General features: G+C 38.7%; 2 protein-coding genes across 2 annotated transcripts; both read right to left on the reverse strand.

Annotated features, from left to right (window-relative positions):
- Positions 1-3,964: 3,964 nt before the first annotated feature.
- LOC307140137 (putative UDP-sugar transporter protein SLC35A4) lies at positions 3,965-5,864 on the reverse strand. The gene has a single exon (XM_079839386.1). It carries the CDS (start codon positions 5,507-5,509, stop codon positions 4,550-4,552), a length of 960 nt encoding a protein of 319 aa, XP_079695512.1. The 5' UTR covers positions 5,510-5,864; the 3' UTR covers positions 3,965-4,549.
- A 525-nt stretch (positions 5,865-6,389) lies between these two features.
- Positions 6,390-12,321, reverse strand: LOC307139532 (SLC35A4 upstream microprotein-like; the record flags this gene model as incomplete). The annotated part of the gene is made up of 3 exons (XM_079838527.1): positions 6,390-6,712; positions 10,873-10,971; positions 12,307-12,321. The coding sequence occupies 3 exons, from the start codon at positions 12,319-12,321 to the stop codon at positions 6,512-6,514; spliced, it is 315 nt and encodes a 104-aa protein (XP_079694653.1). The 3' UTR covers positions 6,390-6,511.
- Between the last annotated feature and the right edge of the window lie 963 nt (positions 12,322-13,284).

Genomic DNA, 13,284 nt, shown 5'->3' on the forward strand with positions numbered 1-13,284 from the left:
CTTTTCTGTTGACACTAACTGCTTCCTATTCTATCCAATAAGTGTCAGTTTTGTTTAGCCGAATGCTCTTGTGGATCACACTGAGATTTTTGATTACAGATTCAGACAGTAGGTCAAAAATGACTGGAAAAAGTCAATAATGTAAGTAATTGGTTTTGGAAGAAATGTGTTACATGTAAGCTAAAAATTCACAGTTGTTTGTTCATTTTTGCACACACTTTATTATGTCTTTCTCTAACACATACATCTTTCATATCTTCATACTATTGCTCTTCCATGATATAACATGTCTGACAGAAGCTGATGAGAACAAGAAACGAATTGTTCAGAGATCTGAACTTAATGCTTTGAGGGGGAAAAAAAGTCTCACTCGAGAGGAGAGCCAAAGCAACTGTGATAGTGTCATCTAGTGGCTGTTTTTTGTTCTGCATGCGTCCTCCAGGTGTTCAGGGCATTTCGTGAGGTTCTGGAGGAGCAGGGGAGGATGTCAGAGGGCAGGTACAGGGCTCTGCTCATAGACGCCATCCAGGACGCTGTTCATCTGTCCTCACAAAACCTGCAGCTCCAGGAGGAAATTCAGCAGCTCCGGGAAGCTCATATTCTCACTCAATGACACAGCTGATCCAACATGGTCACCCAATAATTAACTGAACATTTTTTTTTGTGATTATAAATGTAAATCATTTCATAATTGATGTGCGGTTATTAACCTGAACTAAATCAACACTAAACTGACTTGAGCTGAATAACAACACTACTGTCTTTTTAGAGCTGCCGTACAGCAGAATTTGAATTGGTCTCATATTTGATGCATCGTTGATAGTTATTTTCCTGTTTATTGCTGTGAAGCTGCTTTGAAACCATCTGAATTGTATAAAGCACTACAGAAATAAAGGAGGTATGACATGACATTTTCAACGTTGGCTTCAGTGAGTAAAAACAAACAGGAATGCATTGCATTGTATGCCTCCACGAAGCATGCGCGAGAATATGACGTAGCGCCGGCGTTCGGGAATCCATGAAATGCACACTTTAGCCCCATTTTGAGAACTACGCCTAGACCTAAAGCACGATCAATGTAGAATTCAACAGCTTAGATACGCGCGTCTTCCTCTGCTTGTAAACAAATCGCTTCTGGGTCATGTGTCCGAACGCCGGATCTGCGTCATATTCTCGCGCATGCGTCGTGGAGGCACACACGGAAGACAAGAACAAGTTGGATAAAGGCGTTATTTTGATTTTTTTTTTCCCACAAAAACTATTGTCGTCGCATCGTAAAATTATTGTAGAGTCACTGTGGTGAGATGGACTTTGCAACGATGTTGTAAGTGCCTTTTATGGGTCTTGTGAGTGTAAATGTACTGAATGCCAATGGAGGCCTATCTGAAGCCTTTCTCAGCCATCAGCTTTCAACAAAAATATCTTCATTTGTGTTCCGAAGATGAACGGAGGTCTTACGGGGGTTGAACGACATGAGGGTGAGTAATTAATGACAGAATTTTCATTTTTGGGTGAACTAACCCTTTAATGCATCGTGTTTCCTTCTGGAGTATCAGTGAATGTTTGAACCATTTTTAATAGTTGTGTTTGAGTCCCTCAATTGTCCTCAGTGTGAAAAGATGGATCTTCAAAATCACACAGTCACTGCTGGAAAGGGATCAAATATGCAAAAGATGCTGGAAATCTGAAGAATTTGCAGGACCTGGAGGATTTTCCTGAAGAACATTGGAAAGTTTAACTGCTCAGGACAAACAAGGGAGTCAACAACAACCATCACAAAACAAAAAAACAGCCGTGAATCATCCAGGGAACGACACACAGTATTAAAAATCAATGGTTCATAAACTTTTGAACGGGGTCATTTTAATAAATTCAGCTATTGTTTTTGTCTTGTGGACTATATGAAAAAAAAAAGTTAAATATCTTATTCAGGACAGAACTAAATAAAAAATAAGATGCATTTTGTATGATCTCTCTTATTTTGTTAAAGTTATTCACATTTTTCACAGATTCTGCAAGCGGTTCACATACTTTTTCATGCAACTTGTTCTTCATTACTTTTAATCTACAACTTTCTACTTGTGCGCCACCAACCCCTCTACCAGTTACGAAACCTGCGCTTACTTTCTCCTTCCCATCTTTCCTCTGTTGTGTTATCCTCTCTTCCCTACCTTACACAATTCTCATCTCTGGATGTGAATACTGCAACAGACACTTAATGTTCCACTTTAACTTCTTCCCTAGACAATATCTGTCCTCTCTCCTCCAGGCCAGCATTTGCTACTCCCTCAAACCCCTGGTTATGTTCTTTATGAACACAGGACCGAAATCAGGGGAGCAGAGAAAACGGCACAAATCTAAAGATCCATCTGACCAAAGTAAGTACCAATCTCTGCTCTCATCCTTTTCTGTTGAAGTCCATGCTGCTAAATCTTCATATTTCCACAAGATCAAACGCACTTCAAACACATGTACACTTTTCAAAACATTCAACTCTCTCCTCTGTCCCCCTCCACCTCTTTAGCTGCTGATGATTTTGCTAATTTCTTCAACTAACAACTATCAGCAGTCAGTTTTCAGCTCCACACACACACAGGAACTCAGACCAACCACATCCACAAATCTTCTCTCCCCTGGCTAAGGCAAAAGTATCTAAATTTCTCCTCTCCAGTCATCCTACCACCTGCCTTCTAGATCCCATCCTCTCACACCTTCTGCAGGCCAGCTCTCTTACACTTTTACCAGTACTCACTCTGTAAAAAGTCAGAAACTGTAAGTGTATACACCGATCAGGCATAACATTATGTCCTATTGTGTTGGTCCCCCTTCTGCTGCCAAAACAGCTCTGACCCATCAAGGCATTGACTCCACTAGACCCCTGAAGGTGTGCTGTGGTATCTGGCACCGATTGGATTGAGATCTGGGGAATTTGGGGCCATCCACGTGATGTGGCCACCTTCTTCCATTGCTCCATGGTCCAGTTCTGATGCTCACTGTTGGTGCTTTTGGCGGTGGACAGGGGTCAGCATGGGCTCCCTGACTGGTCTACGGGTATGCAGCCCCATACGCAACAAACTGTGATGCACTGTGTATTCTGACACCTTTCAATCAGAACCAGCATTAACTTCTTGAGCAATTTGAGCTCCAGTAGCTCGTCTGTTTGTACGGACCACACGGGCCAGCCTTCGCTCCCCACGTGCATCAATGAGCCTTGGCCGCCCATGACCCTGTTACCGGTTCACCACTGTTCCTTCACTTTTGATAGATACTGACCACTGTAGATCGGGAACACCCCACAAGAGCTGCAGTTTTGGAGATGCTCTGACCCAGTCGTCTAGCCATCACAATTTGGCCCTTGTCAAACTCGCTCAAATCCTTACGCTTGCCCATTTTTCCTGCTTCAAACATCAACTTTGAGGACAAAATGTTCACTTGCTGCCTAATATATCCCACCCACTAACAGGTGCCGTGATGAAGAGATAATCAGTGTTCACTTCAACCTCTCAGTGGTCATAATGTTATGCCTGATTGGTGTATTTTGTAAGTAAAACCACTTACCAGGTCCAAGTCCATGTATATTTATTTGCTTAAATGAGTCTTAAAGTCCTTGTTAGCCCACATTACAGGTCTTAGGGTGAACAACTAATCCGCGCAAGTTAATACACATACAATTTTTTTTATCTTTGTATTTTTAATCAAAATCCGAAAAGTAACTTCCGGTCTGGAATGGTGTTCCCTTTCCGATGACGACTGTGTGACGGCTTGGGTTTGAATATCCTTAACTACTCCCCTCCAACCATTAGTCTGCTATGAGCGAGAGACGGAGGGAGGACACTGAAGTAAAACCCTGCCCTCTATTCAATATTCCGTTTCGCTTGGAAATACGTCACAGCAATGAAATAAAATCAGTTGCAACTTCCGGTTCACTGGGACTTTAAATATGTGTGCTGTACAATTTGTATTCATTTCAACATTTATTTAGGCAAAATAAATACTGACAGATGCATATGAATAAAAACAACAACGGATCAGCAAACATTCATGAGATGATGTCCATTCACAGTAAGATGCACTTCCAGAATGAGGACAAAGGCAACAGACTGACAGTTCAGAAAATAAACAGGAGAGGGAAATTAAATGAGAGGGAAATTAAATAATAGAGACGCTGTGGTTTACTATACATAAAGAGTGATAAAAAAGCAAATGCAATATATTTTGGACAATAGTCTTTCGTGATCGTCCTCAGTGGCATACGCTCTATTTATTACTTTTTTTTTACAAAATGCACTTAAGATATTAATGAAGCATGGTTAACTTTCTCTTTATTTCTACATTGAATAATATTTCGTTACGACTGGTCAAAATTATGGCACTAATTACAATAATTTTATCTTTTTTTCTGTCTAAATATTTTTCTAAAATAAAAAATATTTGAGTGTTAATCTCAGATATGCCGTCAATTTAATAAAATTTTCCAAAACATATTTCAACTATTTATTTTAGTATAACAAAGGCCAATTATTTAATTTTGTTGTCGGCGGCGTCCGCTCTACCTGTAATACAGGTACACAGCCCATCCAATCAGCACAACAGGAAACAGGAAGTAAGGTGTGAGCTGTATTCCCAGAAGCCCCCAAGACAACACACCATTTACCAGCATAGCAGAAGATATAACAAAGAGCCGCGTGATTCCCGTTCCATGTTTCATGATGACGGACATGAGGAGTCCATTGGCTGCCTGTCCCACAATAATGAGCCAAACGAGTGTTGAGAAACCCTCCAAAAAGCCCTGCCGCCCGCCGCCGCTACTGGAGATATGTGACGCCAGATTGATCGCCACTCCGAAGATGTACAAAAACAAATTCTGGAGACTCAAAGGCAGACGTTGGGTTTTCAGCACCCGCTCGGTGTAGACGGCAGCCAATCCTGAGATAAAACAATACACAAGCACTAACACCAAACCCCACGATGTGATGTGAAGCCTGCCGGTGGATTCGTCCTTCTCTGATGGTTCCCAATTCAAACCGGAGTAGCTGTGACAAACGCCAGCAGCCACGAGCAGCCCGAGAGCGAACCACTGCCCGCGCCGCAGACGCTTTCCCAGGCAGGACGTGTAGAGGAGTGCGGTGGACACGATTTTCAGGTTACTGAGCACTTGGAAGGAGCTCGGATCCATGTAGGCTTGCATGAACACCACCAGGTTGTTGTTAAAAGCATAGAGCACAGCAGGAACGGCGTACGGCGCCACCGTCATGACAGACACCGACGCTTTGAGGGTGGAAAGATTCCCAGATGCCAACAGGGAGGCGAGTGAGACCAGAAGCTTGGCGAACTCTATCAGAACCACACAAGACGACGGGCTGAAGGGAACGTGACCATCGACTTTGGTGAGGGAGATGAGGGGCGCATGGGAACCGTAAATAAGAACCAGGAGAAGCAGGAGAAGTACCCATCGTCTTCTGCGAGGAGCTTCTGCTTCAGAAGAACCAACATTGTCTACCGCAATCATGCTCGCGATCTGTCAGCAACATCTGGTTTTGAAAATACAAACTCTGACAACCCTACAAAAAACCAAAACAAAGCACTAGGACGAACTTCATTCTTGGACAGCGCAGTATAAAACAAAATGGACATGATGTTAGGGCTGCACGATTTGGAAGAAAGATATGATTCACGATTTGTCTGCTAAAAATTGGAATTGCAATTTAAAATGTGATTAAAAAACGTTTTGAGGTTTGCTTGTTTGCAGGGCTGCACAATCTGGCCAAAGATTTTGTAATTACATCTCAATATAATTATAAAATAATAATAATTCCCAAATAAAAATATTAAACAAAAAAAATACTATTGAAATATTTGACTGTAGAATAATAAAAAAGACTATTTAAGAAAAAATATATATAATTATAATTTTACAGTACAATTGCAAAAATAAGTACAACTGTAAAATTACAATACTAATATTTGTATGATATTAATATTTATTTAATATTAAACAAAAGTATTACTATTGTAATATTTTACTGTAAAAATTGAGTATAACAAAAATATAATTTTATTTTACAGTACAACTATAAAAAGTACAACTGTAAAATTACAATACTAATATTTTAATATCTTCATTTTCAAACATTAAACCATCAAACTTGTATTTTGACGAAAAATCAACCATAAAGCTTTTCTTTTGCACAATGAATCGAGCCGCCCTGAGGTGCCGCAATTCACTCTGATTCACTATACGCAGAGCATATTTATTTAATCAAATCACAGACTTTGCGATTTAATAATCGCACTAATCCATATCGTGCAGCCCTACATGATGCCCATTTTTATTCATAGCAGTCTTAATTATGAAGTCCAAATCCACACTCACATATAGACCTCAAAACACAGTTTTTTCTAAATCAACAGTTTTGTTCATGAGGGAAGGAGCCCTGATGTGATGTTGAATGACACAAAAACAAGCAGCAATGGTGCATGTTCTCCTCTTCAGTCTGAATTCTGTCCACTTCTAATCACTGGGTCCTTTCTTCAGAGAGTTCAGGAAGTCTCGTAGGGTCTCCTCAATGTTGGGCACCTGATAGTTCTGAGCAGCGCAGATTCCCGTCAGGGTTCCCAAAGCGACTCCTAAGATGGCAGACGAACGCAGTTTGGAAACCACATACCCAGCCAGGAATCCTTTCAGGAAAGGAGACGCTAATAAAGACCCACCCTAAGAAACACAAAAAGGACAGACGGTTTGAGCTGCTGGGAAGTTTGCAGTCATTGAGCTGTCAATCTTACAGTATATAAAGTGCAACATATATATATCATGCAACCTTTTTCTTACAGCTCACTTTTAACCACTAGGACAGGGTTGAGAGGTTTTTTTAAAATCACTAACTGTGCGTTCACACCGCCGCCGGCGAGAGCGTCAAACTTCGCTCTGGCCGCCCTGCCATCGACGCTGTAGAAGATTCGAGGACGCGCTGCCGCTCTGACGTAGATCGAATGCTTGGTCTTTTTTGAAACGGCATTTAAAGGGGCTGCAAAGCAAACAATCATGTTGATCGGCGTTTGTGCAGACTGACCGCAGGTAGGGTATAACGTATAATATAACCTCATGAAATCATTTAAATGTGAAAGTTAAAAAAAGCAGATCGATGGAAAGAACTTAACAATTATAGTTACATGTTTGCTAACGAAATAAACCAATTAAAAGCCATTTGTGTGGTGTATAAATAATGTTGCGCATCTTCTTATCAAACCCGTCGCACCAGCAATGATCAACCTCTCCTCTATTTTGCTTGGGAACTAATGTGGTCGGAACCAAAGTTTACAGCGCTGCGTTCTCTAGAATCATCTCAAGCGGAGCACTTCTACATTCCCATTGGTTGCCGCCGGCTGCCGCCGAAGCGCGTCGTATCTCATTACCATAAAGTTGACCTGATTTCAACTCTCCTCGACGCCCAAATCGTCCAAGACGCGCCGCGCCGCTCTCGCCGGAGCTCGCCGCCGGGCTCCCATTGAGAATGAATGACTTCCGGCCACTTTGACGCTCTCGCCGGCGGCGGTGTGAACGCACAGTAAAGGTATTAATGAAGTATTTAGGGCTTGACATTAACACCCACCAAATGCGAGTGGATTTCAGCAGTGGTGTGTAACACAGTCACTCCTACTAGCCACTTTGGCGGGTTGAATTTTGTATATAATATATACATTTTTCAATTGTAGTATTTTAAAGAAGGCATTTGAAATAAACTAAGTGCAGTGTAGTGTTCTCAAAAATATACATTTTCTGATACATATTGATAGAATCTCTCCAACAGCAAGTCACACACAAACCCTCCTCCCCTCACTCGTTCATTAGCTCCGGATAAATATTTCTGGTGTTAGAGGGCTTAATTTTGGCGTGGGACTGCACATAAATTTACTCACTCCAGTAGATTTTTTTCTCACACCCAAAGTGCGCACACATAAAGCCGCCTCTAAGTACTAAATTGAGTTCTTTTTTGCTGCTTATTGCGCTTAAACAGTCAAATACACACAAAATAATGTCAAAATTGCAGAGTATTCATGTAAACATGATATTTTAAGTGAACGTAAACAGTTGAAAAAGAAAACGCATATGTAACAGTATAATGGATCCGTGCGTCAGGTCTTAAAGTGACAGCAACCTAATAAACCTGCTACCAAATTATGAGATAATATAAAAAATATCTAAATGGCAGTTTTCCCCATGGTATCGATGTCAAAATTTTGGCCAGTGAAAATGCTGAATGGCTAGTAACTTTGGAAACCCACTAGCCAGTGGCTGGTGAGCAAAAAAGTTAATGTCAAGGCTTGACATTAACACCCGCCAGCCCGCCAAATGCGGGTAGATTTCAGCTGTGGCGGGTAAGGCAGCCACTCCAACTAGCCACTTTGGCAGGTTGAATATAATTTCAGCCTACAGCCAAATGAAATGCCAAGACCGTCGTATCACAAAATGACAATTCAGTTACAATTCTTTATTGATTAACTTGCAGTTAGTGAAGGTGGGATAGGCGGAATCGCGCTGAATGACACACAACAGAAGCGCTCTCTCGCGTGCACCCTCTCTCTCTGTCGCATGCATGATCAGTTCTCCTTGCGCCTGAATAATCAAATACACGCGCACACAGATGTCAAAATGTCCATCGTGTGGAGTATCTCGCATGAACACAGTCGGTAATGGCTGAAAGGTACGTAAACAGGTGGGTAATTGCAGTGTTTCCCCTACCATTGTTTTGGGGGGGCGCCCCGCCCTCCCAAAACGACCCCCCGCCCCCCCTGAATGAATGACAAAAAATATTTGTCATTACGGTCGACAAAAAGAATTGCCTGATGGTTCAGTGCCAGCGTGAAAGACACTCGGGCCAAAGCTGCATCTTCACGGAAACTGATCATTTGCGCATTTTTAAGCCTTGCCAATTTAAATATTCAAGCGCTCATAAACGAGAAAGTGTCTCTCAGTTTGATACTCGCGAAGGACAGCAACAACACACACACACACGCACGGCCACGCGTCGTACAGCACGCGAATAATCACACAAAATTATATCAAAATGACTGTCTTGTTGAGTATCATCGTAAACATAGTCGGTTAGGTCTTTTAAATGAACGTAAACATGAAATTTGCCAGTCACTGCCAGCATTTATGGTCATTTTCACAAGTTTTAATGGCCCACAGAATATCTGAACATGCAATATATCAAAAGAAAGAACAGACCCACTGTTTTATTCCAGCTTCATACATTATTTTTTTAATCAACACTTGAATGTTGCAAGTTTCATGAAAAAACAACATTTTGAGCATAAAGCTGGAAAAATCACGTTTTTGTAAAAGACTACGTTACGTCCGAACGATGAACAAAACACAGATGTTGTAGATCGAGTCCATCAACACCGCAAAGCTTCAGTCCTATAACTCGTCCTGGGTTGACATTTCATTCAATAACATTAGACAGTTGTGATTTATATGCTGTTTAATGGTGATGATCGCGTTATTTTACATATGCATCTGCTTATGATATCGCACGTTCCTACTTCTTCGGCTGTGTTTTGATCAGGAGATTCTGTTCTCGTGCAGGAAATGCGCTACAGCGCCCCCTACCGTATAACAGTGAACACACATGGAAAGCCGGAAAATATCGTCATTGGCTATCTAAATATTGAGATAACAAAAGACAAAAAAAAAACTACTCACTGCTCTTGACTGAATAACTTTTAATAAGGGTTAATCTGTATTTATATGCAGTGGCATATACTTTTATGCAGACTATGCAGTGATATTTTACATTTGATTACTATTTTTGTACCTGACAATCTAGTTTAGACCTACATGAAAATAACTGTTTATTTCATTTGTATATGTTTGTTCTGCTGTATTTATATGTGCTTTTGCTCATAATTTGATTATTTGTTCTTATTTTATTATTGACGGTCTTTAACAATATAAAAATATATATATATGAGTTAGGATATTAGTTTTTAGAGTCATAACCTTATTTATTAAGCTTATATGGCTCAAAAACAATACTAGGCCTATTTTATTTTATCTGTCGTTTTTTTTGTGGTGGGGTCAGTGAAAATTCTGAGCCCTGAAATATATTCCCCCCAAAAAAACAACAAACACAAAAACACGGATTTGCTTTGGAAAACCACTAGCCACAGTGGCTGCTGGTGAGCAAAAAAGTTAATGTCAAGCCCTGATTACAATAGTAAAAAAAAAAAACTCTCAGATATGCTATAAAATGATTTTTTTTCCAATAATTATTTTAAAAATTTGTTTAGTAATAATAATATAAAAAATTAATTTAGTTGTCATAATATTACATTGATTTAATATTTTTCTCACAAAGTATAAATGGATTTATATACATAAGTAAATGCAGCTGACTTTTTCATGCATCAATAAGGTCCCTCACAAGGGGATCAGTGTATTTGAGTCCTTAGCATTAAAAGATTTGAAAACCCTTGCACAAGGATATAATGGAATAATAATCTCTCTCTCTCTCTCTATATATATATATATATATGGAGAGAGAGAGAGAGAGATCTTATTATTCCATTATATATATATATATATCAGCACCATATTTGCATCAGCCATAATGAATTACATTTAATTCAAATAAAAAGAATTACATCTTGTCAAAACTTTTCTACTTTATATTATAATGTTTTAATAAATAATTTGACTTAAATATTGTTACATGGATTTAATTTTGTATTTTCTGTTTAAAAACATAGTTTCATAGCAACATAATTATTGATGACCAAAACAAAACTAATGATCAGTACAGCACCAACCAAACGTTCAGTAATAGTCTGGACTGGACCGGATCAGTCGTGGTTCTGGTTCTGTGGTACCTGTGGGATTCCAGCTTGAACCTCATTCTCCACCTTCTTCTGGATCTCCTCCAGTTGGTCTTTGAGCAGAGCCAGATCCTTCAGTCGGGTCACCGGATCCTGAAACAAGAACCGACACACATCAGATCACATGAGACCACTGACACATCCTCAATGCACTTAAACAACATGCCCCAAAAAGCCGTGCCGTGATTTACATTGAATATAATTGAATCACGGCTTCATGGGGCTTATTGCTTTTTATAAAACGGTTACTCCACATACCTGGCAAGGTTTCTTAAAATAAACACACAGACACAAAAATGTAATGCCATTGATAAAAAAAAATATTATTCTTTCACCTGGCAATGTAGTTCTTCAGAAGCAGAATGTTTGCCAAGTAACACACAGTAATGCGATCAGATGTGTATGCTTGAAGTAATTTACAACGGCTTTGTACACAGCTCAAACAATCAGAATTAAGGACTGAACCGTTTTGCTCACTTTCTAAGCACTTTAAATCTGGTTAATGAGATCTTTGTTTTAACAAACTCTCAGAAAACATGCAAAGACACTTACTTTTTAAACAGAAATGGAATATACAAATAACAGATCTCCTATTATTGTATTATTGGGGGTCCTTAGCATTAAACACACGTGCACTAGGATATATTGGCGTTTCAAGCTAATTAAGTAATAGGGGTGGGATATATATTAGTGGCCATTTTTGTATCAGCCATAATTTATTGATTAATTTAATTAAAATTAAAATAATTACATATTTCCAATTCAAATACATACTCTTCTTCTATGGCAGGTTTTAAACCTTTACTACTTTATATTAAAATGTTTTAATAAATCATCAGACTTGAATATTGTTACATGAATTTAATTTAATATCAACATATTTATTCTGGGCCATAATTAATTACATTTAATTAAAATGAAAACAATGACATATTTCCAATTCAAACACATACTCTTCTTCTATTGGAGTATACACATCTAATAATATTATTTTCTTATATTAAAGTTTTCTGTTTAAGAACAGTAATAGACAGACAGTATAGACTTGATTTATTAATAGAGATATTATAAATCACAAAGTACACATTATTTTATCTTGATCAATTTACATAGCCTATTTTCTTGCATCATCCAATGAAACATTAAATTCTACAGACTACATTTTTCAAAATAAGAGATGTTTCTACATTTCTTTTTTTCTAGTAATCGCAGTTTATCAAATCTAATGCTTTGCAAATGCCAAGAGTTCAGAAACGCAGCAGTGACTTTACATTACTCAAATAAAGCGTCAACAACAGCTCTAATGAACACAGCAGGTGGCATTGACAGCACAATACTTAAATATACACGACATACCCGATTTGTCTCAATCTGTACATTAATTCATTATAAAAAGGCTTAATTTACAGAACGACAGAGGTCTCTCACCTTGTCTTCCGCCATACTGCAAAAAATGTCAAACGATTCAATGTGCGCTCGACTCATCCGCTCTGAATGAATGACGACTCGCTCGAACACAACTTCTCACCCTCACGCCTGAATATTATATTATAATAAATATAGATAATAAATATAATATTTTAAATGCATATTTTTCAACTCAATGTCTATTTAAGTTTCCTAGTATCATTATTCAGGTGTAAATAATTGTCCAGGCGGAGCTGAGGTTAGCGGTGATATCACGTGCTACAAGTTACTTTTCTCATCGCTGGTCATGATTGACCAATCACAGACGTTCAGGGCAGTTTTGCGTTATCAATATTGAGGGGCTGATTTATAATTGCGTCCTAGGAAAAAATGCCTGTGATGGAAAGACTGATATTTATTTTTATGACAAAAAAATTCTTAAAATGGAATACTCCTCAACGCGACAAATACCTTATGGCTCATGAGAAACAAATATTAGTTTGTATAAATTAATATCTTACTCTTTTTTTCATCATATCTTTCTAATTTACCTATTTCTGTCGTTAGCAAATGGCCTAATCCCCCCCTCTGTATTCTGTTGACAATGGGTGTAACGTTACTGTTCAATTTCGTGTATTATACTCGTGTGTATTTTAAACATGTTTATAAAAATAGGTATAAAGAACGAATAAATGTCATATTTCGATTTTTTTTTTTTTTTACTTTCTTTTATGAAAAATTTGCAGTCGGTTTTATTAAAGTAAGTTAATACACTGAATAAAAAAATAACCATAGATATTTGCCACTCTGGTTTCTACAAACATCAGCAGCAGAAGAATGAAGTAGTGTTTTTTTTTTCTACGTAACGTTATATTAAAGTTCCTCGTCTCATTATTGAGACCAACTCTGTGATAGACTGTAATGTCACGCTAAAAAATGCTGCCTTCACGTGCTCTCGGAATTATCGTAAATACGAGTTTCCTAGGTAAAAATTGCACA

Source organism: Gobio gobio (assembly GCF_949357685.1).
Source record: "Gobio gobio genome assembly, chromosome: 16".
NCBI lineage: Eukaryota > Metazoa > Chordata > Actinopteri > Cypriniformes > Gobionidae > Gobio > Gobio gobio.